This window comes from Crocuta crocuta, unplaced genomic scaffold (assembly GCF_008692635.1).
Source record: "Crocuta crocuta isolate KB4526 unplaced genomic scaffold, BGI_CrCroc_1.0 scaffold91, whole genome shotgun sequence".
Classification (NCBI taxonomy): domain Eukaryota; kingdom Metazoa; phylum Chordata; class Mammalia; order Carnivora; family Hyaenidae; genus Crocuta; species Crocuta crocuta.
Genome location: NW_027551574.1, coordinates 554,471 through 580,821, shown reverse-complemented (window position 1 = coordinate 580,821; position 26,351 = coordinate 554,471). Strand labels below are relative to the sequence as shown.

The following is a 26,351-nucleotide window of genomic DNA, read 5'->3' as shown; positions in this document are numbered from 1 at the left end:
TAGATTGTAAAATACTTGAATAGTAGAACACCAGGTCTTACTCGCTCATCTTTTTATTCTTCACTTAACTTCCAGCAGCTCACATGGTGTTTCACTTAAAGGGTACTCAGTAAGCGCTTGTTAAATATGTTGATAAGATTGTAGAGTTAGTAATTATTCTCAGGGAGACTGGGCAAGAAGAAAGTTATATGGAAGATGTCTGTTGGTACTTGTGGGGGTTGTACATGGAGAAACTTGTAGAGAGGGTTTTCATTAGTAAAAGAATCCTTAGGTAGGTTTGGATGAAATAAATATGTTATAGAAATCTGCTTAAAAATTAACAATCTGAAAGATCACATGTTTGTTTTATGTAAGTATCTGCCGTCCTGTGACCTGTTAAATCCTACTGTAATTTTGTACTATAGGATTTAACAGCCAGACATGGATATTTGTTTTCTATTTCTCAGTAATAAATATTTGGTCATTCTTTGAATAACAGACATATATCTATTGAAAGTGAGCTCTCCATGCAGCATATGTTAAGGGCCACATCAGAGAGCTGGTGTGTGAGTGTAGTTATTGGTATTCCTTTTGCTTTAATGAGTACACTTTGCAAACATCTTGTGATTGGCAACAGGCACCCATGGAAGGACAATGACCAGACAATGTTAGCAGTTTAGTTTAGCTATATAAAATTAAAACACAAAATTTAGACACAATTTTCCACTGAAAATAGTATTCATTTGTGGATGAATTAAATTCCAAAATAGACCAATTGAGCAATAATAAAAAAATTCAAAAACCAAAAAAAAAAAAAATATGTTTCCTAAATATTGACAGCTTGAACAGTTTAAAGTTCTTTAGGTAACGCTGAGGTTTCGGTTGCTAAACTGTTAATGATTGCTTTGACAATATGGTTTATTTTTATTTCTTATTTCAGTTTGTGAAGATATTTCTATTTCTGTTATGACCCCCCCCCTTTTTTATTTTTTGTTCACCTGCAGTATTTGGAAACCATGTTCACACTACTTTTTCAGCTGCTACAGCAAGTTACAGAATGTGACACAAAGATGCATGTTTTGCATGTCCTTTCCTGTGTGATTGAAAGAGTCAACATACAGGTAATTTTGTTGTAAAACATGAAATGTCAGTTGAGTAGAGTGTATGTAGGATGCAGTAATAGCGTTGCTTTGTCTACATTGTATAAAAGTTAAAACATGCATTAAAATTCCAATTATATTGATTTCACTTATATTGACACGGGTACTTGAGTTTCAAAAAGATTTGAGAAAATTAAAAGCTAAAATTTAAAAATTTAAAAATGGGATTAGTTATGTAGAGGTATTCAGAATGCAGTTTTTATCTCTTTTAGTAGATCTAGTTTATACTTAATACTTCTTAACATTCAGTGTGTTTGAGGACATAGCCTCAAGTGTGTCAGCAAATGCAGCTATTTTCGGAGGTCAATTATTTTTACCTTCAGAATTAGATGTGCTTAGCAATTTGGTTTACATTATGTCCATACTTAGTTAAATATAAAAATTATATATAAAGTCCTCAACAGATGTTAATTAGTAAGTTATTCAGATTCCATGTGTCTCCTAATTCGTGTAAAAAACTGATAATCCAAGAAACTACCTTATAATTAATTATCCTTGTGGTTTCTCATATCCTAGTTCACTTCTTCATATCCTTGTTCGGAAAGTACTGAAGTAAATCTGTGAGATGCTAGGGTAAGATAACTGACTTCGCATCCACAGATTTGGAGTTTGTTCCTGTATCTTTTAGTGAATTCTGGTAGTTTGAACTCGTTCTAAAGTAACTGTTGAGAATTGCTATCAGTTACTGAATAATGATAAGTTACGAACTTCCATGCTAAATGATTTGCAATTATATCTCCTTTAAACCTCACAAAAACCTTTGGGTGAGGATTGGAATTTATTATCTCAAATAGTTTGAGATTGTAAGGAACTTGACAAAGTACATACATCTTGGTGGAATTACCCACATTCACAGTCACCTCCCCCTCCAGCAGCTCTTCTGAGTCACTGTCAGTCACTTTGGGCAGATCTGGGTCCGAGTGTCTACAAAAAGTGTTATCTTACAATTTTCTTAGTGTTTGGGTTACTCGTTACATTAGTTACATTATTTCATTTTGATACTGGTTTATAAAGAATATTGGAAGATTTTGATCATACATGTAGTTAATCTTTTAAACTCCTTTCAAATGCCTGTCTCTGCTGTTTAATTTGGGTAACGTCTTTAAGTTTGTGTCCATGTGTATAAAATAATAAAAATTCTGAAATCACTCAGAGGTTTCTTAAGTATTAAATTATTACACGTGCAGTATGCTTTAGATCATCATACAAATGCAATAAATTATTCATTAGAAAATTGTAGAAACTAGTTATGACCATTATTTATAATTTTCCTTAGATAACCATCTGGCTAATGGAATGTATTAATGATTTCTTTTGGTGGAAATGAATGTTGTTACCTACATTCTCCTAAATCTCTAAATCTTTTTAATCCTAGTTTGGAATTCTTCATGCTTAGTAAAATTTCAAGTTTATTTATTTTGAGAGAAATAAATAAAATATTTATTTATTTATTTATTTTTATTTATTTGTGTACGTGTGTGTACACAAGTGTGGCGGAATGGCAGAGAGCAGGAAAGAGAGAGAATCCCTGGTAGGCTCTGCACTGTCAGTGCTGAGCCTGATGCAGGGCTCGAACCCATGAACCATGATTTTAACCTGAGATTGAAACCAAGAATGGGACACGAAACTGAACCACACAGGTGCCCCACTCATGCTTAGTAAATTTAGACGTGGTTTTGTCTTTTTGTCCATATGCGTCTTTCAGAACACAGACCGCCTAAGCAACTCAGGTGACTCTGTCATGAGTAAATAGTAAGATAGAGTTATCCAGTAGTATTGTGTTTTCAGAAATCAGGAAATCATCATGAAAAATATTTTCAGTAGTCTGATTCTTTAACTTTCCTTTGTTAACCTTTGAACAGCCCTACCACTTATATAACATTGACCTATCTTTCATACGCTAAATTTCATTTTTGTCCATTAGGTTAAAAACAGTTTGAGTCGTCTTACAACAGTAAGATAACACATAATGCTTTACTTTTGAAGATTCAGTGATATGTCAGCATTTTTATAATATAATATACAAGTATTTAAAGATTATATTTTCTCTGCTTTTTGCAGAAGTAGTTGATTAATTACTCCATTGCACGATCCAATAAATACATAGAAGAAACAGGTAATCATCATGTTTGGGTGTCAGGCAGGCAGTCTTTGAACTTCTGCATTTTTGAAGAAAAAGAACAAAATAAAAGGGCCTGTGTGAAATATTTAATATTTTGTGAAAATTATATCTAAGTCCCCATGTATGGAAACCTTTTTAAAACATTTCTTAGGCTGTCACATACTTGATTTTCACATTTTCAGTAATGTGTTAGGAGGGAAAGTGGATACCTCCCTATATATGATGACCTAACTTGTAAGACTATAATTCTTGTAGTACTTCCCTGTGTTCTATTTTATTTTCTTTTTGAGTAGAGTTGCCAAAAGATGAGTGCATTTGGTGTACTTTTTCATCTCTTTAGTGTTAAGCTGATAGTTTAGTTTCTCTTATAGGGTTATTACTTAGCCCAGTGTCTAGTAAACATTCCTAATTCCATGCATTTTTTTAGATGTTGAGCAAATAATTGATATTGGCCTTTTGAAATGGCCCATAGGTGGTAATCATTTGCACAATTGTATATGGGCAATATTTTTTCTTCTATGTCTTTGCATTGAAATATTTTCAATATACAGAAAAGTTGCAAAAGTCAACACCCGTATATCCTTCACCTAGTTCTTGCAGGTTTTAATCTCTTTTTTTAATCTATGTGCGTATACAAATTCCTGTTGGTTTCAAACATCATGGCACTTCGCCCCAGAATATTAGACTTCTTTTCTTACCTATAACTGATTAGACTCAGGGAACTTACGTTAATGTAATACTATTATCTAATATCAAGTCCATATAAGATTTTCTGACCTGTCCCATTAATGTGGTTTTTAACCTCCTCCTTTTCTGCCTAAGGAAACATATTTGGCTCTAATGGTCTCCCTCTCTTTTCTTAAAGTTTATTTAGTTTATTCATTTTGAGAGAGAAGGAGAGTGTGAGCATGGGAGGGGCAGAGAGAGAATCCCAAGCAGGCTCTCTGCTGTCATTGCAGAGCCTGACTCGAGGCTTGAACCCATGAACTGTAAGATCATGACCTGAGCTGAAATCAAGAGTGGTACGCTTAACCTATTAAGCCACCCAGGCACCCAGTCACTATTTTCTAATCTCCAGCCCTGCACCCCTGTTTTGGGGGGATATCTTTTGCAACAGTAACTCTGTGGGTGATTATTGAAATTCTATTTCTGAAGCATTAATTTAAATTTAGAATGTCATAAATTCTAATGTATAGTTAAGTTTAGGATGTAAATACTTTATGACTTTTGAATATACCCAGGTACTTTGGTTTTAACCTACCTTATCTGTAATTAAAAGCATATATTCCCTTGGTGCCTTTTCTTGGAAAGTGTTCTCACTTGAATATTAAAACATGGAATATTATTTTCCATGTCAGTAGAACATGCTGTTATATATTGTTTTCTGCTAAGTGTGAATGAGCTAGATGCTTTAAAAACCTGTGTTTTTACATATTGATTGATCTTTTAATAAGCTAATCGGAGTGATCTCTGAGGTAGAGAGCACTTAGCAGGATTAAGTGTTCAATAAATAATAGTAGAATTCAAAATTTGAAGATAAGGTGATATATAATAAATGAAGAGTCTTGTAATATTTTTTCAGTTTCATCTCGCTTGAATATTTAGGCAAATATTTAACTTGTCTTTTGTAACCTTCCTTGCGTCCCCAAGGACAACAAATTCTACACATATTTTGATACCCTTTTAGTGTGAGGTGTTTTATAAGCCAAAAAGGTAAACTCATTTTTCTGGGAGCAATTTGTAATTTTAATCCATGGGATTGAGATAGCTATTGCTGAAGTTGTGAAGGTCTAGTATTTCTGTTTATCATGAAGCATACTCTTCATCAGAGTGATTCCCGATACAATGACCATAAACCAACTGAGACACTGGAGGGCTGTACAGCTTCAGTGTTAAGTCCCTTTTATTTCTTAGGAAACTCATTGTCAAGCTATGCTGTGTTTCAGGGCTTATTTTTAAATAAATATTTTCATCTTTAATTTTTAAAACTTGTTAGCTTAATCTATGCGCTCTTAACGATTGTATATTTTAAGAAAGGTATTCTTGGGGCGCCTGGGTGCCTAAGTCAGTTAAGCGTCACTTCGACTCAGGTCACGATCTCATGGTTTGTAGTTCAAGCCCTGCATCAGGCTCTCTGCTGACAGCTCGGAGCCTGGAGCCTGCTTCATTCAGACTCTTTCTCTCTTTCTCTGTCCCTGTCAGACTCTTTCTCTTTCTCTCTGTCCCTGCCCCACTCACTCCCTCTCCCTCTCTGTCTCTGTCTCTCTCTCTCTCTCAAAAATAAACAAACATTAAAAAAAAATTTTTTTTAAAGATTTTCTTCTGTGTTTTCATTAAATATCTCCTGTACCCCTTTATCATTATACTTACCTTTTTTCACTCTTAACGGTTTGTAAGTGAACCTTTACATTCTTTTCTTTCTGGTGCCTTGTCCTCAGGGCCTGTTAACTGGAGGATGCCATCAGATAATTGTTGAATGTATGAGTAAATGCTGACTTTTTAAAACAGTGTAATTTCCAGTTAGGTAAGCTGTTTTATTAAAAAAAAAAAACCAGGATATAATAGAATTTTCTGTTAAACTCTGATTAACTGGCTGTATTATGTTGTTTTCCTGAAGTTTATTTCATGCAGTAAATTTGGTACTTATTTTAAATTCTTTAAAAATATTTACCATAGAACTTTAGGTCTCTGATTTATCCTTAAGAAGATATATACATAGTATATTTCACCTAGTAAATATTAAATATTTACTGCCTAGGACTTAATAGTGTTCTCTCAGTGTGTCTTGAAGGAAACTGCCTTCTTTCCTAATGTAGTTTTTTGCTTCCCCTCCTTCTGTTGTGATAGATACGACCGTATGTAGGATGTTTGGTACAGTATTTGCCTCTTCTTTGGAAGCAGAGTGAAGAACACAATATGTTGAGATGTGCTATTCTGACAACACTTATTCACCTTGTTCAGGTAAGTTACTTTCCAGTTTCTGAATCTAGTATATTTCTATTTTTATTATTGAAGTCTGATTACTATACAGTGTTCTGTTAGTTTCATGTGTACAATAGGTGATTGGACAGTCCTGTACATTAGTGTTCACCACAAGGAGTGTAGGTGCCCTTTGTCACCATAAAACATTAATAGGGTATTATTGACTAAATTCCTTTCTCTGGGCCCTCTTTATTATATAAATGGANCCCCAGAAACACTCATTCTCTGTATTTAAGATTCTGGGATTTTGCTTCCCCCTCCCCCTTTTATGTATTTTTCATTGTTTTCATGTGGTTTATTTTAATGGTAGTGAAAGGCCTCTCTCTTTGTCTTTTTCATGAATGATCTTAAACAGTTTTAAAAATGACTTTTGTGTGCTGACTTGGGACATTTCTTGACATATGGAAAATATTCTTTCCTTTTTAAAGATGATTCCTTTCATTAGATCGAGTGGTCTCCTGTGGTGATAGACCCATGATTTGCGCAGTCCATTGTACTTTGCACACACTTTGCTTGGTATTCACAGCTTTTCCGCATAAATTTACTCTTCATTTTTACTCTTCTTTTTGTGATCTAAATAAAAATTTTACCCTTTCATAAATTGAGCGTGTAGAGAAACAGGTGAGTTCTTTGAGGGAAGAAATGAATATGGTTTTAGTCCTCTTGATTTTGAAGTGTTGGGGTTGTGCAACAGGCAGAGAGGAATCTCAAATTTAAGAGTGTGATATACAGGCTGTAGTTGTCATGTGAACTGTTACAGTGAATAATATTCCGACTGTGAGAGGACAGGAAGGTAAGATTTTAATGCCAAGTCTCAGAATATCTGCATCCAGGTATGCTCAACTGAGTTTTACTAGCCTTGCCCCAAAGTGTGGTAGACTGTCCCATGAGGAGAGCTCTGAGTTGATAGTTACCACTCTCTATTTTTCTTATAAGCTAAAAATGGGAAAATTTTGAATATGAGTTTTTAAAAACCTTCCTCAGACATCCTTTTTTTTGAAATGTAAATTTTTTTCTTTCAGTAAATATTCATGGATGAATTTTATAGTTACAAAATCCTACCCAAAGCAGTTTCAGATAAATGAATAGTGATACAAAATTTCTGTAAAAGCACCTTCTTTTTAATAAGTGTCTCATGTAGCATCTCTTCTTACCTATCATTTAATTGTTGTGATCTCTTGTGAAGATTATGTCTCTTTTATAGAAGAGGGTACAAAGGCTAGGATAAGGTTACCGACTACCCTGAGATTGCTCTCAGAGGTAACAGACCAAGAGTGATCCCACCTCTTTTGCATTATGTCTTTGCCACAATGTGTTCTTATTAGACTCCCATTTGAGAGTTTTGTGAGGGAGGTGTGAAAAAACCCAGCATCTCTGTCTCCTCAGGTGGGGTTACCTCAGCAAGTCTGAGGAAGCTGCAGTAACCTGCCTGGAATGTTTGGAGTGCATAGGCCCTTTTCCTTCCATCATGACCTTTCCGTACTCTCTATAAGTTTAGGCCAGAGGTGCAGGGATCCAACCAAGTGCTCATTCACCCTTCTTGAAGAAAGCATATGATGTTTGTTATTATAGTTGAGACTGTAGTTTAAAATGTGTTTTTCAGTCATTTGACAAAATTACACTAAGGATTTTTAAGTTCCATTTTGTAGAAAACACTGCGATCTTTGGATTTTTAAGATTTGAGAGGGAGATAATAGTTGACTTGTATGATTTGTTTTCATTTTTTAAGCCCTGGAAACCCAGACTAGTAGTCTCTGATTGAAGAGATCATCTTTTGATCCTTGATTGCGTGCTTTGGTTATTATTTTTTAACCTGTGAAAAATTTGAAGCATACAGAAAAGGAAGAACAGTATAATCAGACACTCAACTTTAAGAATCATCAACATTTTGTCTATATAGATTTAGATACTAAAAAGCTAATTGAGGGGCACCTGTGTGGCTCAGTTGGTTAAGCGTCTGACTCTTGATCTCAGCTCTTGACCTCAGAGTCATGAGTTCAGGCTCTGCATGGGCCCCAGGCTGGGCAAGAAGCCTACTTAAAGACAAACAAACAACTGATGGAGAGAGTTGAAAATGTATAGGAAACTTATTAATTGTGAATTTTTCCTTTCAGATATAATCTAGCTGGGTGGTTTTGTAGGGGAACAGTTGTTCTTTCTGATGTCTTTTCTCAGTAAAAGATCTTTCATTTTCCTGCCTCTTGCATGTTACATCTCCCTTTTTTTAATGTAGTATCCCTGCTTGTGATTACCAGTATCTCCTTGCCTTGAAATAATTTGCATTACCTTATCAGAGATTCAAAGAGGACCAGTTGTTTGTTTGTGGACTTGGAAGAGATCTGCTTTGTAAAACACTTTCTAGAGACCCTCTTAGTTTTAATATCTGACCTTGAACCTCACCCTTCCTAAAATATCTGGTGCTGCTAATTCCTGAGTCTTGGAGTTTCTGTAATGTAAATCAAGTTTCTTCTTGCCCTTTTTTTTTTTTTTTACTGGTCGGTTTGAACTTGGTTTTCTGAGTTTGGTAAGTCAGTTTTTTCTTGTCTTTTCAGCCTTTGTCTTATGTTATCTTCCTACTTATGGTTATAGGTCTTTTAAACACATTCTCCTATATTCTTTAAGTGGATCTTGGCAGAGAACAGTAGTATATGTATGCATTAAATCTGTCAGCTTCCTCCAGATTTTAACATTGTGATTGCTCATACTGAGTTGTTGGGTGTAGCTGGCACATAGTACAGAGCGTGGGTATATGGGCCTGGTCAGGAAGGCCACAAGAACTAAGGAGTGTTAGCATTTTTATTTTTGAAAGGAAATCAGGGTGTCAGTGGTGACAAGGTTTGGGATGGAGTAAAACTAAGGTCAAGGAAAGTGGTTGGTAGGCTTTCTGTTAACCCTGAAAGAGATGATGTGGATCTGAAGTAAAACTCATGGAAAGAAGGGGAAAGATTTGAAAAATATTAGAATGAGAGATTGTTGAGATGTGGGGTAAGTAGGAAGAGGAACCAGGAGGAGGTTGACTACCACAAAATTGGTAGTGGTACAGGTCACTTGAGTTTGGAAATGCTGGTAGAGGTACTGTTTTTTAGGAAGACAGTGAAATGTTTCAGTGGTCACCTTAAGAGTTGAGATGACTTCTGGGTGATGACGTCCTATAGTTATTCAGTGTCTGGAGTTCAGAGATCGGTGTTTGAAGATAATATGTTGGGACATTTTCAGATGTGCATGGCAAAGGAGAAGGCAGTGAAATACATTAGCCTGAGAAATGCCAATATTTAGGGGGTGTTATTTTTTTTCCCACTTAACTTAAAAAATAATAATTATAAATTCACAGGCTTTTGCAAAGATAGTTCAGAGTACCCTTCACCTCATTTTCCTTTCTTATGTAATTATTATACAGTAAGATTTCTGCCTCTTGAAACATTTCTGATCATTTTAATAACTGATGAATTTAATTTTGAGCTTTCATAGTATTGTACACAATGTCTTATGTTGGTTATTTCATAGTGTTGTAGACAGTGTCTTGTTATAACTGTGGGCCGAGAGAATGTTCAGATTTATTTAAAGCTGTGTATCTGGGGTTGCCCAAATTCTTCAGGCCATTAGACTACAGAGTAAATGTCTTCAGGCTTTGACAGAGAGAGTCGTACTTGTTTAGCAGTGGCTTACTTTAGTTTTGCTAAAGCTAGCATCTCATGCTTCTCGGGATGTGCACTAAGTAAGTAGATGGATTTTAATTTTTCTAGGAAATTTTAAGTCTACGTAATAATCAAAATGAACTTGACTAGTTTATCTTAATGTTCCTTTTTTCTTTTTGTTCTATTAAAGATTGAACTACAGAGTGAAACTGAACTAAATTTTAAGACACAATGTACTACTTTATTAAGTGTGACATTTTAATAATTCTCTTTCTTTAAAAAGATCCTGAGTAAGGTCTTTCAACTGATTTATACTTTTAGAAAGTATAAAGTATAAATCCTTACTTAAGGATAAGCTTTATGCATTTCCACTGAAGTATCTGCCCCACTAAAAAAGATTGAACTCAGTATGCATATGCCATTAGAAGATACGTACATATGGATTTTGTTTTGTTTGACATGTTAATTTACTGTTAGCTATTGATATTTGAATTACTTCCTAAATGAGGTGTTTGATATTTATTGGTTTCCTTTCTTTGTTAATCCGATTACAGAGATTATTATGTATTAAAAATTGGCTTTTTATCCTCTTTGTTTTCTTTCAGAGTTCTTGAACTTAGCATGATACACTGAGTCAATCTCCATAAAACAATAATTAGGCAAACTAGAATTTTAGACAAAACCCCCTCTTTTTCATCCATTTTTGGGTCATTAAAAGTATCACTAAAAATTGTTTATTAAAAAAATTTTTGTACACTTTTTTAAAACTTAAAAAAAGAATTTTTTACCTTCTTTCAGCATCCTTTTCCCCTTTCTGTATTTAATTAGCATTAATTTTTTCTATATACCCCAAAGAAACATTTTTATGCATATATCTCTTTGCATATGGTAGGTATTTTTAGAAATTATGGGATTTGTGCAGTTGTTATACACATACTTCTGCACCTCTGGAATCTAGTTTGTAATTATTTTTGAGATTGTTTTCATTCCATGCCTAATACTTTTTCATTGGCTAGTCAGTATTCTGGAATATGAATGTACTATGATATAGTTATCTTACTGATGAACATTTTGATTGGGTTCATTTTAGATTATGTAGATGAGATAACTTATTGACTTTAATATAGCAGTGTTGGTACCTCTTTAGTAGTCAAAGAGGGAAAGATATATATGGAATCTCTTAAATGGATGTTTATAGCCTTGGTGTATATGGTTTTACTACCATTGGGCAACTGGATGGTATTTTTTTTTTGCCACTTGCTGTTTAATTGTAAACAGAACTAACCTTGTTTTAGTAGTGCTTATAGTTAGGACCATCCCAGAAAATCTGATTGATTTATTTTTTATAAGTTTGTTTTAGGACTCTTTTATACGATAGGTTATTTTTTGATGGGGGTGGGATCTTAGAGTGTCTTACGTTAAGTTTTATTTATACTTCTCATAGGGATTAGGAGCAGACAGCAAGAACCTCTACCCTTTCCTGCTCCCAGTTATTCAACTGAGTACAGATGTTTCCCAGCCTCCACATGTTTATCTTCTGGAAGATGGTTTAGAATTATGGTAAGAGGAAAAATTTGATTCCCTGGATTTTTTTTTTTTCCTGGCCTTCCCTATTCTCATGCCGATAAAGCAAAGGTCATGTAACAGGCCTTAAAAACCCAGTATTTAAAAACAAAAACATAAAATCATTTTCCCTGAATTGGGTGACATCATAGCTCCATGTATTCTTGGCAGCTGTCACTCAGTATAGGCTCATAGTAGTCAAAGTTGAAAGAGGAAATTTTAGTACAACTTGGCTGCATTTAATCTTTGGAATTTGGTAAAATTGGGAAAGTTCAATAAAATTTCAAAACTAAAAATGACTTAAAACTTGCAGCCTGTTAAATGAGATGTTTTGGGGGATGTTATTGTTCAGCTTCTTACTACCTCATGTATTAAGTACTCAGATACTGTATATCTTAGCCCCAAATGTTGAGGCTACTTCGTCTTAACTAATTATTTTGCCAAGTGAGTAGTGTGTTGTGTTAAAAGTTAAAAAAGGAAAACTCCATTTCTGAGGCAGCTCGGTGTCACAGATCTTTGATTGCCCACTGTGTAAGGAACTGTGCTAGAATATCCTTTTGCTTTACTAAGCTTACTGATGACAGCAAATTTCTGCAGTTCAGTTATAATTCAGGAATGGCTTAAACATTGTAATGTATAAACTATTGAAATTAAAAAAGAAAATCACAGAAATTAACCATGGAAAAAAAGAGTATTTCTGGTTTCCTTTTTTCCTCCTTCTTTCTCTCCCTCCCTTCCTTCCTGCCTTAGTTTTTCTTAGATGTTTAGAAATGAACATTTTTTTGATTTTTAGAAATTGTCTTTGGTGCAAATTATAAATTAATGATCTGTAGCAGAATACTACATGAATGATTTTAAAACATTAGGTAGATAGTCAATTCACAAGTTGACTTTCTCATTTTGTAGGTTATGTTGTTGGAACTTGAATGACTTTGGGTGGTTTTATTGTAAATTAGCATGTGTTGAAACCTTTTATATTTGATACATTTTTATTTGTACAGGATGGATTACTCTAGATCAGATGTTGGCAAACTTTTTCTGTAATGGAGCAGACAGTAGATATTTTAGACTTTCCAGGCTATGTGGTCTCTTATCTTGACTATTCACTTCTATTTGAGCTGAGAGTGGTCATAGACCACTGTTTGTGTTCCAGTAAAACATCATTTACATAAATCAGATGTGGGTTGATTTTTGACCCATGAGTTCTAGTTGGCTAGCCCCTACTCCAGATTACAAATTAAGACATTAGCCTCTGGCACCTACTTTTTTTTTTTTCCTTTCTTTAATTTTTTTGGTAAACTTTATTGTTGAGAGACAGAGCACAAGCAGGAGAGGGGCAGAGAGAGAGGGAGACACAGAATCTGAAGCAGGCTCCAGGCTCTAGGCTCTCAGCACAGAGACTGACATGGGGCTTGAACCCACAAACTGTGAGATCATGACCTGAGCCAGAGTCAGATGCTTAACCTACTGAGCCACCCAGGCACCCCTGGCACATACTTTTCTATAAACATGTAGACATATATGATCTGGACTATTATAAAAATTAAAAGTAGTTATAGTAAAGAGACAGACTCAGATACTTAACAGTATTGTATTAGCATTTTAATGTTTTTATTAAAAGTATATACATTTTTTTAAGGATTACATCAACAGGTGATAACATGCATTACTCTGTTGTTATCTCTTTTTTTCCCTAAGCCTTTAGTTGTATGTAAATATAAAGACATTGTTGAAATACTTTTTTTGTTCTTTTTTGTTTGTCAGATGTAGGTGCCAGTCCTAATTATACAATTGTATTAGTCTATGTAACCATCATCTGTGAGCCTCACTTTCCTAATCTGTAAATTGAGGAAGTATAATTCTATCTCACATGGTTGTCGTGAGGATAAGCTAATGTACATTAAGTGGTTAGCATTTGGTATATGAGAATCAATAAAATTGCCTAGGAAGAAAAGGGCAGATATGGAACATTCTGCTCCTAGCAGAATCCCAAGGAACTTAAGGCATTCTTGAGGTTGCATGAGGAGCTATTAGCGATGACAAAGTAGAGCTGTCTGGTGATGGAAGAGGAAAACCAAGCCAAGAAAGGCGAGTATTTCCTGAAAGAGTGGTCAGCTATGTCAAATGTTCTGATTATCCTAGAGTAGCACAAAGAAGTGAATTTGGCCACATGGAGATGATAGGAGGGGTTTCAGTAATGCAATAAGAACAGGGTAGAATTGAAATTAAGTAAATTAGTTACAGATTTTGAGCATTGACAACATCGGGAGCACTTACAATGAAGAGGAATATCAAAATTGGGCAGCAGTTGTCTGGTGTGGGGAATGCAGAGTCTAGAAGGAATGATGAAGCTCCAGAGAGTGGCCTAATTGGAGGCAAGAAGGGATGGGATTTAGCAAATGTAGTTGTTTGTTTGCTTGGTTTTGTTTTAAATAATATCAGTGACACTTCATTTTAACTGAAGGCAGGAAGATGGATTTTTGTATTAAAGTGGGATGTGATAGGAAGGTGTTGTGTTGGGTTTAATAGTTTGTTTTCTCAAATATGAAGCATAGTCATTAACTTAGTATTACTGGCTGAAGTGGAAGTGCGTATAAAATAGAAGGGATTTGTGGAGAAAAAATATACAAGTTAGTTACTTTGGAGAATGGGAATTTGAATTTACTAGAATTAATTAGGAGCAGGAGTTGTTTGAGGTCATATAGAGTGATTACGTGTCCCCCTCCCTGGTTTTTTTTTTTCCGTCTCTTGATCCAACTTGCTAGACATTTGCCAGTGTTACTAATCTTCTCAAAGAACCACTCTTTGGCTTTCTCTTTGTTCTATTTTTGTTACCTGTTTATTAATTTTTGCTCTTATATTTATCATTTCCTTTTTCTACTTAAAGTGTATTTTTCTTTGTCATTTGACCTACATTCTTAGATTTGACTCAGTAATTTTTAGTCTTCTTTCCTAATATAAATGTGTTACTCTAAAATATTTTTTAAACAGAATTTGAACAAACTATTAACATTTTTTTGTTTTGGTTTTTTTCTTTGTTAAAGGAAGTAGGATCAGGTAATGTATACTGGTCAACAATAAGTTTATGTAGCTTATATACCATTAAGTATAATATGCTCTTCATCATTAAAAAAAAAAACAAACCCCGATTTGATTGCCTTTTGCTGTCTACTCCAGAGATTGGAATCTTAAAACCTCAGACTCTCTCTTTTTAAAAAACTGACTTCTGAGGTAAACTTTTCTTGCTAGGGTGAGTTTTACTTTTAATACGTTATACAAGTCTATTGTATGGCATTTTATCAGATCTTATTATTTCCTGAACTCTGAAGATCTCTTGTCCATATTTTGTGATACAGATTTCATATCAGAGTTATGTGTGTTTCATCAATTCACTGTTTTAAAAAAAACTGTTTTTTTCCATACTGGAATGATCTATATGATACGGTAACTATTCTTTGGATGATTTGAAAATTTAACATAAAAGAAAACTGGAAATGGACTCATGGTAGTGGCTGGGAAGGGATTCGCAGTTTCATAATTTTAGGTTGTTTTCTTAGTTGTTAGTTTATACATACTTAATTTAGTTTTGATTTTCCATGTCTGTTAATTTTGGTACTTCCTCCCTTAAGATACTAATAAAAAAAATAAATGTATGTGCTTTATCTGTTATTTGTAGTTTTAGTTTTGTTTTATCTTTTTTTAAAGTACATTTATTATCACTTTTAAAGTACATTTTTTAGAGATTTTTCTTTTTATTGTGAAAACTACATGTTGGTTTTTATGAGTTCTCTGTTTCTGCCCTTTGGTTACTTTATTTCTGCTTCAGATTTTCTACTTCCTATAGTTAGCTGGATATATTGTCTTAAAGCTATAAAAAATGGCTACTTCATTAGCTTTTCTTAAGTGCTAAAGCATTTAAAGCTCTGAATTTGCCTTGGATTATAACGGCCTATTTCCCTTAGGTCTTGTTATTTTGGTGGTAGCATTACAGTCTTTTTAATGTTTTATTTGACACAACCTCATTTATTTTTTGCTGATATTAAGGTATATGATTCAGGTCTGGATTTATTGCATTGTAAATACAACTTGTCACGTATAATTTTTAAAAAGTTAATATGAATTTTAATGACTCTAGGCTCTATTTTTGTAACATTATCAAAAATAGTGATGATATTAAGGATGCAGGCTTTCTATTTATTGTTTCTAACAGATTGTATAGTTCAAATCAGTGTTTGACTTTTTAATCTTGACAGTGATTTATTAAACTGCTTTGTGTCAGTGTCCCTTTTTATTTCTATTTCATTTTATACTTGAATGCTAGAAATAAAATTATTCACTGCACAAAAATTTTGGTATTTTTCTATATTGCTTTAAAGTATTTAATAAATAAAACACAGAATTTAAAATTTTAAATATTATCATGAAGCGTCATTTGATATATGTTTGTATTGGTTAATTTTTCACCTTTTTTATTTTAATGTTTATTTTTGAGAGAGAGGGGGAGAACAAGCAGGAGAGGGGCAGAGAGAGAGAGGGAAACACAGAATCTGAAGCAGGCTCCAGGCTCCAAGCTGTCAGCCCAGAGCCCGATGCAGGGAACCCACAAACTGCAAGATCATGACCCGAGCTGAAGTCGGATGCCCAACCGACTGAGCCATCCAGGCGCCCAATTTTTTCACCTTTTAATTCTTTTGCATTTAAACTTTGATACTAATATTGTCCTGTGGTTTATTTTTTTTTAGATTTGACTTAATTGTTATTATTCAACTTTTACATTTTAGTTTTTCTGTTAGAAATTTAGTTGTATCTCCCATACAGAGCAAATTTTTATGTTTTGTATTTCACTTAACCAAAGGTGTTTTACCTCAGAATTTTCACGCTCTTATATTTATTTGTTGAATTGCTCGGCCTATCTCTTTACTTCATACTCTGTGTTTTCTATATTTTATTTAGAGGGGTAACATTAAAATGTTTATTTCTCTAACTAAAGATGTTGGTACATAGAACTTTGTCTAATTACTAATCAGAATAGTAACATGTGCCTTTACTTTTCATTAGTGCTTTGTTTTTCTTTCCTTTCTAAACGTTCACTTGTTTAATTTGGAGTTATAGCCTTGTCATTATATTTTTAAGTACTTTAAACTCTACAAGATCCCTCCCCCCCCTTTCTTTTTTTAACTTTGTTTATTTTGAGAGACAGAGTATTAGCAGGGGAGGGCCAGAGAGAGAGAATTACAAGCACGTCCACACCGGGCTCTAACCTATGAACCGTGAGCTCATGACTTGAGCCGAAACCAAGAATCGTACACTCAAACAGCTGAGCCATCCAGGCGTCCCAAGACTTCTTCCTTTTTTAAGTAGCATGGCTGGAATTGTGGAAGCTAGCATAGGCAGTGAGAGTGACAATGACCTGAATGGTCTTTTTACTAAGGTAATGACAGTGGGAGGGAGGAAAGAGTCACATGGAGTCTTGGTCCCAGTAACAGAACTTCAGATATATTCGGAGATTTAGAATATGCCCATCAGTTGTTTTCTCCCTGAAATATCATGACTGGATTATGGTTTTCCTTTCTTTCTTTTTCTTTCTTTCTTTCTTTCTTTCTTTCTTTCTTTCTTTCTTTCTTTCTTTCTTTCTTTCTTTCTTTCTAAGGGGAATAGGAAAGAATTTTAAAAATCCTTTCTTTCATTTTATTCTTTAGAAATGGAATCATGGAATCACTTTCTGTTCTTGTTGATCAGAGTGAAGTGCCTAAAGCTACCACTGCTTGTGTGTGACACATACTTCATTTTAAGAGGGGCCGGTTTCTTCTGAGTCCCCCTTCCTTTTCTTAATTTTGGCATTTAAGATTTGTGTTCATAAATATAAAGTAATAGGGAAGTTATATTGTCTGTAATTATTTATAACTTACATAAAATGAAAATCCATTTTCCATACCCTGGTGTAGAAATGGGACAGTAAGAATGTCCATGAAGCCCATGGTGTGGCATGTTTGTTTCCTCTCAGGGATGAGCCCAGTGTACCAGTGTTTTTTGTTTTCATTCCTTGGTTTTCCTGTGGCTTAATGTTTTTACAGAGTCATGCTTGTGTGTGTGTGTGTGTGTGTGTGTGTGTGACTCTACCCAATGTATCTTACTAAAGCTTCATATTGATTTTACAATGGCTGTTCTAACTTGCTTATTTTTTTGGATCCCTGTTCTAAGATTCATCCATATTGATGAGTTTTGTAGTGTAAACGTAACAGAATTCCTCTACTCATGTACCATTTTCAAATAATCCAACTTTGAACATTTTTGTACATGACAAGGTATGCAAAAGTATGAGGCCTTATTCATGAGATCATAGGTGTGTGCACATATACATATTTCACTTTTTCAGATAATGATAGTGTCCAAGTCACGATAGCAACTTCTTTCTGTCAGCAGTGTGCAAGAGTTCTCACCTTTATATAGCTTTCCCAGTGTGTATTTGGTCAGACTGAAAATACTGATAATATGGTAGGGGTAAAATTATACCTTGTTTTGCTTATAATTTGCATTTTCTTGATTACTGGTTGAATTCAGTATCTTTTTATACTTTTTATAATTGAGTTTATTGCCAGTTTTTGTATCCTCTGTGGAATGCTTGTTCATTTGTTCTGTACGTTTTTCTCTTCCTAACCTCTTGTATATACCTTTGAATCTGTCCCCTTTTCAGTTTTATGTTTTAGAAACAATCTACCAGCATGTGACTTAGATTTTCACAATTTTGAGGCAACTTTTGGCATACTATAATTGTTAACTTAATATAGTCATATTTGTCTTTTTCTTTAATCTTTCTTAAACCTAAAGCTATAAGTATATACTGCTAGTATCTTGTAAAATAAACTATATAACTTCTCATATAAATACTGGAATGAATTTCTGTATTTTGTGTGAGGTCGAGGCCCGGTACCTTACCACCAATGACTGAATTTTCCATCCTTTCTTAACCTAGGAACCATGTGGTAAAGCAAGTGCCTCCCCTCCACATATGTTTTGTTTACTTGATAAATTTCTTGTTCATTCTTTGTCATTTGCCTTCCAAACGATTTTAAAATCCACTTTCCTAATTTCTAGGGAACAGGCTACAGGAGATTTGAAGTTTTATTGATTTCTGTATAACAGTTTAGAGAGAATTGACATCATTATGATGCTAGATTTTTGTATCAGTGACTCTTAGAATAATATCTATTTAAATCTTTTTATTTTGTTTTTAAGTTTTATTTTATTTGAGAGAGACAATGCAGGTGGGGGAGGGTCAGAGAGAGGGAGAGAGAGAATCCCAAGCAGGATCTGAGCCGCTAGCACAGAGCCCTATGTGGGGCTCTATCTCAGAAATCTGCGAGATCATGACCTGAGCTGAAACCAAGAGTCGGACACTCAACCGACTGAGGCACCTGGGTACCCCAACATCTATTTAAATCTTAATTATTTGTTTTGATATATAGGAACTGAGTTCATTTTTGTATACAGTGTATTGATATTTTCAGCAACTTATTGAAGTCTCTTAGTGGTTAAAATACTTGATGAATTCTTGCTCCATCTCTTTTCTGTCAGTCATACCTTTTGTGAATAAAGACTATTTAACTTTTTCCTCTCACTCTTGTGTCTTTTTAACTTAGTTGCCATATCATGTGAGGAGCCCTTCATATATACATTCAGTAGATGGGAAGGTAGACAAGGTAATAGAAGAAATTTTTCAAGGTGTGATTCTGTTTTTCCAGAAAATGGCTTCACATATCATTTAAGTGTGTTTTGTTTGAGTTTGGGGAGGTCCTCTTTTACTGCATTAAGGATTTACTTTCTGTTTATAGTAGGATAAGAGTTTTTATATGAAAGATTTTGAATAGGATCCCCTCCTACACCTTTCTTGCAGCTATTGTGACAATGACATTTTTTTTTTCTCTTTTAACTTCTTTGGATAGGGGGTGAGGAGGTAAACCAAATGCACACTTCTGTGATAAACCACAACCCATATATATTTTATTTTTTATATATTGATTCTTTCATATTGCCCAGTGTCCTTCGATACATACATCAGTTACTTGTGACAGAAAAATATAAAAAGAACAAAGTAATTTTGTGTCTCCTTGACCATTTTATAATAATCATGCTTTTCCTGTATCATTATAATTTTATTGTAAAGACTTTTTGTGATTGTAATATTTTAGTATGTAATTACTTCCCTTACTATTTTTGCTGTGTATATATAAATAATAATACACGATTTGTAGATTGGTTTTTCATTTGATGTAGAAAGATAACTTTTATAACTTACTGTATTGTCCATTTTTCTTTCTTCCTTCAGGTGGGACAGTTTTTTAGTAAGTTGTATTGTTAATAGCTTAATGCCTGTAGAAAGAGATTCAGTTATCTGTTTTTTCTTCCTAGGTTAGTGACTTTGGAAAACAGCCCATGTGTTACACCAGAGTTGCTTCGCATATTTCAGAATATGTCCCCACTTCTTGGTATGTATTAAAACGTAAACTTAATACTCTTTATTAATGCAGCCATCATTTGGGGCCTTATTGGGTAACTTTAAATTATACCTTCCATTTTTACACAAGTCCCTGATATTCATAAACAAGTTTAATAGTGTTTTAATAGTTTTTGGATTTTTTTCACTACATAACTTTGTAGAACCATTTCTCCTTCCTAAAGAGTAAACACAAAATTTACTAAATCACTGACTAAAAACAAAATAGTGTTGTTGGAAAACTAACTCCATATTTAGTTGGAACTTTGCTAAAATTGCTGTTTTATAGCAGGTTCTACAAAGTATTTAAAAGACAAAGTGTAAAACTGCTTTTTTTTTTTTTTTTTTAAGTTTTTTATTTATTAATTTTGAGAGAGAGGGAGAGAGCGCGTGCATGGCATGAACAGGGGAGGATCAGAGAGAATCCCAAGCAGGCTCTGCAGAGCTTGATCTGGAGCTCAATCCCACTATAAATAATGAGATCTTGACCTGAGCCGAAATGGAGTCAGTTGCTCAAAACTGACTGAGCTACCCAGGCGCCCCTCTTTTACTTATTTTATTTTATTTTCTTTACAAATAGTTTATTGTCAAGTTGGTTTCCATATAATACCCAGTGCTCATCCCCACAAGTGCCCTCCTCCATGCACATCTCCCTCCTCCCCCCAACACCCATCAGTCCTCAGTTTGGTCTCAGTATTCAAGAGTCTCTTAGGGTTTGCCTCTCTCCCTCTCCCCCACTATTTCCCCCCTTCTTCTCCCCCTNCTGTCTCACATTCAGGTCCTTTATCCATTTTGAGTTTATTTTTGTGCATGGTGTGAGAAAATGATCTAGTTTCATTCTTGTGCATGTTGCTGTCCAGTTCTCCCAGCACCATCTGTTAAAGAGGCTGTCTTTTTTCCATTGGATACTCTTTCCTGCTTTGTCAAAGGTTAGTTGGCATATATACTTTTATTTTATTAGTTGGTGTATGCTTTTGGGTCCACTTCTGAGTTCTCAATTCTGTTCCATTGGTCAATGTGTCTGTAAAACTGCTTCTTTATGCTGTGGTTTTATCCAGTTTCTTTTACAAAGTGATTTTATGCTATCATATTTATACTGTCACAAATGAGCTCTGTACATATTTTTAAAAATTTTTTTATGTTTATTTATTTTGAGAGAGACAGAGACAGCATGAGTGGGAGAGGGCAGAGAGAGAGGGAGAGAGAGAGAATCTCAAGCAGGCTCCCAGCTTCCACCATAGAGCCCTTTGTGCGGCTTGAACTCATGAACTGTGAGATCATGACCTGAGCTGAAACCAAGAGTCGGACACTTAACCCACTAAGCCACCCAGGTGCCCCTGTACATACTTCTGATTTAGCCTAAGGAAGCAGCAACATGAAGACTATTAACTATTGGCAAATCATATTTATTGTTGGTCAAAGTATTACTTATGTATAGAGATGTGACATCATAAAGCTTAGTGTTCTTTTTGTCTTTTAAAGTTTATTGGGGGGGTGAAGAGGGAGAGGGAAAATCCTAAGTAGGCTCTGCACTGTTAGTGTATTGTCAGTGCTGAGCCATATGTCGGGCTCAATCTCACAAACGGTGAGATCATGACCTGAGTTGAAATCAAGAGTCGGATGCTTAACCAACTGAGCACCCAGGTGCTCCGCCCCAAAGCCTAATGTTTCTGGAGCATCATTGTGGCACATGGGATAGGAGAACTGGACACTCTGCTAGGAATGGGGCCTTGGTCTCTTTCAGCCACCTTGGAGGAGATCTAATTTTTTTTCCAATCTGAACATGTATTCTGATGATAATTAATATGAGAAAATACTTTTCTCTTAGATATCACCTACCATTCACAGGTATGTAGTATCTTACATTGAAAAAATACAATATTTTGTTTGTAGAGATGTTTTTTAGTGAGAGATTTTATCATTGGAGATTCACATTTTTTTTTTCTTTCCAAGGTTTTATTTAAATTCAAGTTAGTTAACATACAGTGTAGTATTAGTTTCAGGAATAGATTCATCACTTACATATAACACCCAGTGCTCATACCAACAAGTGCCTCCTTAATGCCCATCACCCATCTAGCCCCTCTGCCTACCGTTTTACCTTCCAGCAATGCTCAATTCTCTGTATTTAAGAGTCTTTTATGGTTTGCCTCCCTCTCTGTTTTTATCTTATTTTTCCTTCCTTTCCCCTGTGTTCATCTGTTTTGTTTCTTAAATTCCACATATGCATGAAATCATGGTGTTTATCTTTCTCTGACTGACTTATTTCACTTAGCATAACACAGTCTAGTTCCATCCATGTTGACTCATGGAGTAATACAAGGATTGTATATAGTGCTGTTTACTGGCATTTCTTACTCTTTTCCAGTCTGTAAAATACTTTAATTTATTTCTAAAATGTAATTTTTTTTTCCATTCATAGTATCCATTCTTCAAGCATCTCTAATTCCTTTATTAGAACTTTGTGTACACTAACTGGATATTGTTAGGAGAGAGCGTTTATGGCAATATCTGTAGCCATTTTTTCTGGGAACTTATGTGTACTGAGCAGTTTTATTAGAGGCAAAAATATAATTGAAGTATAATGATGCATTGGACAAGTAGATTAACTCTTTGACAGTATCAGCAAATGTGGATTAAAACACTATTAAAACTGATTAGAAAACATCTCATTTTCTGGGTGATCTTAGTGGGCAGATAATATAGTTAGTCCTTTATGTTTTTCTCTGAGATTTTCTGTTATTTTATCCCATTCTTCATATAAACCTGAAATAATACCAAAATACCAGTTGTTTTCTATTGAAGAGCCACTTACCATTTATCATCTAGTGTCCTTATAAAATTGTTGAAAAATTCTCAAAGATAAGACTTTTCCAATAGACCACTTATTATTACTAGTCTTGTAAGAAAAGTTGTGTCTGTCTTTAAGACACCACAGAGAAAAATAGATTTTTCTATTTGCATTTGACGTCCTTTACATTTCCCTTAAGTCTGTTCTACGTATCATGGAGAGCAAACATAGTGCCATTCTGGGTAATCCACACTTCTTCTTTATATTTGACCTCAGAATAGAAACCTCAGCTAGAGCCATTATCAACTTTGTCATGAACAGGATTCAGACATTTTCCGTATGAATGTCTTCATAAGTAAAAATGGCTGAATTCTGTTCATGCCAAAGTTGACAATCACAGTGATTTCACTTTACCTGTGTTCTTTGACCCCAAATTCAGCATGCCTGACCTTCACAGTGTAGTAGGAAAAGGGTTGGTACACAGGAATAAGAGACATAAAAGCATTGACTAACCCTACTATGATTTTATGACACTATTTTGAATGTAGATTTAGGTAAACACGATGATACAGTTTAACCTTAGAAAGCTTTGTAGTTGGTGCATAGTCCTTCCAAATCAGTAAGGACATCTCTGTGTTAAGAACAATCTCTGGCACGTAGTAAAGATTATATAAGTGTTTTTGCAATTGTATATGTTATTGTTAATATTACTGCTATTTTAAAAGAAAAAACTAACCAACCTTTGTAGGATTTGTTACTTAACCGAATTAAGAACTAGTGAAATTTTAGGGCGGCTGGGTGGCTTAGGTGGTTTTGCATCTAACTCTTGATTTCAGCTCAGGTCATGATCTCGCTTTTGGTGACATCAAGCCCCTCCTTGAACTCCGTGCTGACAGCGCTGAGCCTTCTTGGAATTTTCTCCCTCTCCCTCCCTGTCTCCCCCTTTCTCTTTCTCTCTCTGCCACCCCCCCCCCCACCTACTTACCACAAGTATTCACACACTCACTTTCTGTTTCTCCCCAGCAAGCGCATGCTCTATCTCTCTAAAAATAAATAAACATTTTTTTAAAAAAAGAACTAATGAAATTTCATCCTTGTGATAATTGATATTTGATTTAAACTTTTTTACTCTTCAAAAATTTTTAAATTTCTATATTTACAGATAGTAACAATGAATATGGATCATATGGATGGTTTTGAATTAGTTTATTACCTGCTTTTCTCTTTGAAAGCAAACATTATGTGTAATTTATTTATTATGGTTTGTAATATGTGGTCCGATAATATGAAGAAATCCTGTTCACACATGTTTACTATGCCTTGACATCAATGTTACCTTTTTATTTGAGTATTGTAAAACTATTTTCCACATACGGCATTTTGCATATATATTCTTTTATATGACCTTTAAAATATACTTTGAAATACAACCTTTTAATCTTTTATTTTAATCTTTTAAGAATATAGATCGAAATGAATACTTGCATATCTTATCAGTGAAAACATATTTTCTTTTTATATCTGTGATTTTTAAAAATTTACTTAATGAATATAATAGCTATTAACATTTTTAAAAGTAGAAAGAAAGGTATTGGCAGGAATTTTCTCATTTTCATTTAAAGTACATAAAACTAGCAGTATTGAATATTATTAGATGTTTAAGTTAATGATTTTTAAGATATGTTAAGTAAGTGTGAATAAATCCAGGGCTAAAATTCATTTTGTATACTTTTTCATCAATGTATGTAGAACCAGAGGAATTTAAAGTAGAAACAAAGGCTGTAATTAAAGTAATTCTGATAATTTAAGTTGTAAAGCCTTGTTTTTAAAATCCTTTAAATCTATTTTATAGTGTTAACTTAGTATTCTCATTACTTACAAGATACATATCTGACTGGCTCTTGTCCATGTTATCATAAATGTCAAACTAATGTTCCTTAACCAATCAAATTTTTCTGCTGATAACTTCCTTTCTATTTTGGAAAGAACTTTTTCCATTCTTGACTTAATGATAATGTAAGCTCTCTTGGCCTTCGTATATAATTACAATTTGAAATAAAAGAAGAAATTGTGATAGTTGGGTTTCCAAACATAAGCATTTAATAGTATGGTTAAATATAATTTTCTACTGAATTTCTTTAACGTAATTCAGTAATTCCTTCTCTTTGCCCCATTACAGAGACTTTAAGAAAATAAATAAAACATAACATGAAAGTATAGATTACAGGAGCCAAAGAATAGAGGGGAGGCAAAGGATTTGCTGAGTAGAAATTGTAATTATTAGACTAATAGATATAAATTATACATGGACAGAGCTTAATTAGCTACTTTGGGTCAGAGATTTCCCTCTGATTTCATTCACAAGCTATGAAAGAAAAACTTGATCACTTAAATTAGGGGTTTTTATTGTGGACACTGTTGACATTTTGGGCCATGTAAATTTTTTCTTTGAGGGGTGGTCCTGTGCATTGTAGAAAGTTTAATAGCCTCCTTAATCTCAACCCACTAGAAGACAGTTGTAACAAGGAGAGTTTCCAGACATTGCCAGAAGTCTCTTGGGGGGCGCAGGGGGGGGGCAGTAGCCTGTGCTTGAGAGCATTTGATTTAAATTATTCATATGGTCTGAAAGTAAATACAGGGGCATGTGGGTGGCTCAGAGTGTCCAACTTTTGATTTCGGCTCAGTTCATAATCCCAGGATTTTGGGATTGAGCCCTGTGCTGGGCTCCACACTAAGCTGGAACCTGTTTGGGATTCTCTCTCTCCCTTTGCCCCTCTCCCCCACTAGACTGTGCACATGTGCTCTCTCTCTCTAAAACAAAACAAAACAAAAAAACAAGTCTCTTGCATGGTTGAAGTATGTCTTTTTTTATTAAAAAACTTTTTTTTTTTTAACATTTATTTATTCTTGAGAGAGAGAGAGAGAGAGAAAACATGAGCAGGAGAGGGCTAGAAAGGGCGAGACAGAGGATTTGAAACAGGCTCTGGCACTGTCAGCCCTGAGCCTGACTCAGGGTTCGAACTCAGAAACCATGAGAGCATGATCTGAGCTGAAAGCAAGAGTTGAACACTTAACAACTGAGCCACCCACGTGAGCCAATGTATAGCTCCTTCTGATACTAGACTGGACAATAATTTGTCTTCAGAGTGTCACTAGGAATTCATGGATATAATGAACATCATTATACTTTAAACTAGATAAACTTATTAATTTTAAGTGTATTTTAAGTGTCAGTGTTTCATATTTGCTGATGATAGCATACCCTAGAAAATTTAAAGCTAACCTTGGCATGATGGAGGCATGGAAAACAGTATGAAGTGAACTAGTCACTTGAGTACTTGCCTCTCTGGATGCATCTAGAAATAGTTTTTAAAGTATCTGCAGGAAGAGATGGACATTGTGGTTTTGGCAGTCAATCCTTCTTAAATATTGTTTGCTTCATCATATATATTGATAAGATTTTAGATGTCACTGACTTAGAAATTACATTCCCAGACATGCCTGTTGTGTAGCTTTGTTAAGTTCTTACTTAAATAAGACCTTTCTGTCTTACTTGTAATCATTGTCCATCTCCTCTTCAGTGTTGGTCTGGTAAGCAGCGTGCACAAGTCCAGACTTTACTTTC

The 26,351-nt window shown here is 34.4% G+C and overlaps 1 protein-coding gene across 1 annotated transcript in view; it reads left to right on the top strand.

Moving 5' to 3' along the window:
- IPO11 (importin 11) overlaps positions 1 to 26,351 on the top strand; it is a 193,482-nt gene that overhangs the window by 77,719 nt on the left and 89,412 nt on the right. The window contains exons 19-22 of the mRNA XM_077751422.1: positions 984 to 1,100; positions 6,109 to 6,222; positions 11,323 to 11,438; positions 19,851 to 19,927. Of these exons, the coding sequence (XP_077607548.1) occupies positions 984 to 1,100; positions 6,109 to 6,222; positions 11,323 to 11,438; positions 19,851 to 19,927 (424 nt within the window). The remainder of the gene's footprint in view (positions 1 to 983; positions 1,101 to 6,108; positions 6,223 to 11,322; positions 11,439 to 19,850; positions 19,928 to 26,351) is intronic.